The sequence below is a fragment of the Oncorhynchus masou genome, chromosome 33 (genome assembly GCF_036934945.1).
Source record: "Oncorhynchus masou masou isolate Uvic2021 chromosome 33, UVic_Omas_1.1, whole genome shotgun sequence".
NCBI classification, from domain to species: domain Eukaryota; kingdom Metazoa; phylum Chordata; class Actinopteri; order Salmoniformes; family Salmonidae; genus Oncorhynchus; species Oncorhynchus masou.
Window position 1 is genome coordinate 40,120,739 of NC_088244.1, and position 3,411 is coordinate 40,124,149.

A 3,411-nucleotide genomic window follows, 5' to 3' on the forward strand; every position below is an offset into this window, starting at 1 on the left:
GCATCACAACTATGAGGCCTCCAATTTTTTTAATGGACTGGATCTTTATATATACAATTTGGATCCTGTTTTAGTAATAATGAAATCAGACCTTCTTGTTGTGTGTCTGATAATCTACCGTTTATATAGGAGTTGTTAAAACATGCTAATAATGGTCCTCTGGAGTTTTCCCAGCCTTAAAGCTTTAATTGCATCAAGAAGTTCCTTCTCTAATTTGGCCTTCACATGAGTCTTTCTGTACAGATGTTCATTTGAAATTATTAATTGGGGAGAAAATATTATAATTAGCTTCGGTTAGTGGAGATGGAGGAGACTGAAATGAAAACATTCTTGAAGTACTTCCTCTTTCAAAATATCATTCGGTGTATCATGCGTGACTCCACTTGTAAGAAGTTTAAATTTGGAAAAATGGTAGCATTTCTATGTTGAAGATTTCTTTTAAATATCATTTGGTGCATTTTTCCCCATATTCTATCCAGTTCGCTCTATTTTTATAATATATTACACTGGATCTTTCTTGAATAAGTTCCTCCAGTTCTTTTTGTTTTTCCTCTCATTTACTCTGTGCCTCTGGTACAGTTTTTATTGCTATCTACCTGTACTGTTAGTCCTTCAATTACCTTTGTTAATATGGACTCTTGATCTAAATTGCTTTTGTTGTATAGATGAGTACTGAATTGCAAGGCCTCTCAAGGCACATTTTAAAAGTGTCCCATACAAAAAGGGGATATGTTGTACCTATGTTATGTTGGGGGGAAAAACTAAAAAAAGCAACCTTGTCTTTTCACTTATTGATTGTCAACTTAATTTCTTGTCACACTCAGTGAAATGTACTGACAGTAATGTAGAAATATCTCCCATAGTTATACGATGAAATCCTCATGCATTTTCTTTTGTCAACTGTTCAAACTGCTGTTAATGGCACTTTTACTTTGGTGTTGAATTCTATTTTCTCCCCTATTTACCTGCCTGCTTCCATCAGGTGACACTACTGAAATATGGCGTCCACGAGGCCATCTTCGCCATGCTGCCCTCCCTCATGAACAAAGATGGCCTCCTGGTGGCCAACGGGAAGGGCTTTGTGACCCGGGAGTTCCTGAGGAGCCTCCGTAAACCCTTCAGTGAGATCATGGAGCCCAAGTTTGAGTTTGCTGTGAAGTTCAATGCTCTGGAGCTGGATGACAGTGACCTGGCTCTGTTTGTGGCCATTATCATCCTGTGTGGAGGTATGGTATACTTTTGTACTAGTAGTATCACAGTAACTCTGACATTAGTACTGTTCTCCCCAAATAACCCTGGCTCTAATGTTGTTCGTAGCCGCTATTATCCTGTCTGGAGTTGAGGGGGAGCTCTTTCTCAATTCATCTTTCCCTCGATTCCTGATATCCTCTCTCCTCACCTCTTTCGCAAAACACATTGGAGAATAAGATATGGTCCAATATGGTTGAGAAGGTGAGGAGAAAGGATGCGTGGAGTCACGTAAAGCTTTTAGTGAGGTTGTGCTGTGAGTTGGCAGCTCTGTCACGTCTGTGGTCTACCCATCTAACTATTCTCGATCTATCTGCAGACCGCCCAGGGCTAATGAACGTGAAGCAGGTCGAACAGAGTCAGGACGGTATTCTCCAGGCCTTGGACCAGCACCTGCAGGCCAACCACCAGGACTCCCTCTACCTCTTCCCCAAGTTGCTGAACAAGATGGCCGACCTCAGACAGCTTGTCACAGAGAACGCCCTGCTGGTGCAGAAGATCAAGAAGACAGAGTCGGAGACCTCTCTGCACCCTCTACTACAGGAGATCTATAAGGACATGTACTGACTGGACTAAACCAGACTGAACATGTACTGACTGGGCTAAACCAGACTGAACTGGACTGGGACTTCTGCTAGTTCAGGATTTCTACAAGGACATGTACTCGTCTCCTCAAAAGTAGTGCACAACATAAGGAATAGGTTGTCATTTCGGACACACCCCGAGTCTGAGACCTCATTGCTCCTGCTACTACTGCATGAGCTCAACAAGAACATGACTGGACACAGTGGCCTAAACCGGACCAACTCGGGCTAGACTTTGCTGCATCTGCTCCTACAGGAATTGGACTAAACCAGATTTAACAGGATCGGACCGTACCTTGCTGCACTCTCTACTGTAGGAGATCTATAAAGACATTAATGTACTAGTCCTCCTCATAAGCAAAGCCACACTGTTCAATTCAATACTTTATTGTCCCCTTAGAGCAAACCCTGATAAAGGAAATAGTGTCCCCTTAGAGCAAATACTGACTGTTGTTGACAGCAATATGTTTACATAATGATGTTATGTATATATTAATGTACAATACCAATCAAATGTTTGGACACACCTACTCATTCCAAGGTTTTCTTTATTTGTACTATTTTCTATATTGTAGAATAATAGTTTAGACATCAAAACTATGAAATAACACATGGAATCATGTAGTAACCAAAAAAGTGTTAAACAAATCAAAATATGTTTTAAATTTGAGATTCTTCAAAGTAGCCACCCTTTGACAGCGTTGCACACTCTTTGCATTCTCTCAAACAGCTTCATGAGGTATTCACCTGGAATACATTGCAATTAACAGGCGTGCCTTGTTAAAAGTTAATTTGTGGAATTTCTTTCCTTAATGCGTTTTAGCTAATCAGTTGTGTTGTGACAAAGTAGGAGTGGCAAGAACAGCTCAAATAAGCGAAACAACAGTCCATCATTACTTTAAGACATGAAGGTGGCAGGGTAGCGTAGTGGTTAGAGAGTTGGACTAGTAACCGGAAGGTTGCAAGTTCAAACCCCCGAGCTGACAAGGTACAAGTCTGTCGTTCTGACCTTGAACAGGCAGTTAACCCACTGTTCCTAGGCCGTCGTTGAAAATAAGAATTTGTTCTTAACTGACTTGCCTAGTTAAATACAGGTAAATAAAAGGTCAGTCAATCTGGAAAATTTCAAGAGCTTTGAATGTTTCTTCAAGTGCAGAGTAGTTCATTAGAGTTAACTGCACCTCAGATTGCAGACCAAATAAATGCTTTAAGTAACAGACACATCTCAACATCAACTGTTCAGACTGTGTGAATCAGGCCTTCATGGCCGAATTGCTGCAAAGAAACCACTTCTAAAGGATACCAATAAGAAGAAGATACTTTCTTGGGGCAAGAACACGAGCAATGGACATTAGACTGGTGGAAATCTGTCCTTTTGGTTTCAAACGCCATGTCTTTGTGAGACGTGGAGTAGGTGAACGGATGAGCTCCACATGTGTGGTTCCAACCGTGAAGCATGGAGGTGGTGGTGTGAGGGTGCTTTGCTGGGTGCTCAGTGATTTATTTAGAATTCAGGGCCCACTTAACCAGCATGGCAACCGAAGCATTATGCAGTGATATGCCATCCCATCTGGTTTGG

At 41.4% G+C, this 3,411-nt stretch overlaps 1 protein-coding gene across 2 annotated transcripts in view; it reads left to right on the forward strand.

Moving 5' to 3' along the window:
• ppardb (peroxisome proliferator-activated receptor delta b) overlaps positions 1–2,982 on the forward strand; it is a 15,863-nt gene extending 12,881 nt beyond the window's left edge. For both annotated transcript variants that reach the window (XM_064957685.1, XM_064957684.1), the window contains 2 exons: positions 983–1,226; positions 1,568–2,982. In XM_064957685.1, coding sequence (XP_064813757.1) covers positions 983–1,226; positions 1,568–1,815 — 492 coding nt within the window. In that variant the 3' untranslated portion in view covers positions 1,816–2,982. The remainder of the gene's footprint in view (positions 1–982; positions 1,227–1,567) is intronic.
• Positions 2,983–3,411: the final 429 nt, after the last annotated feature.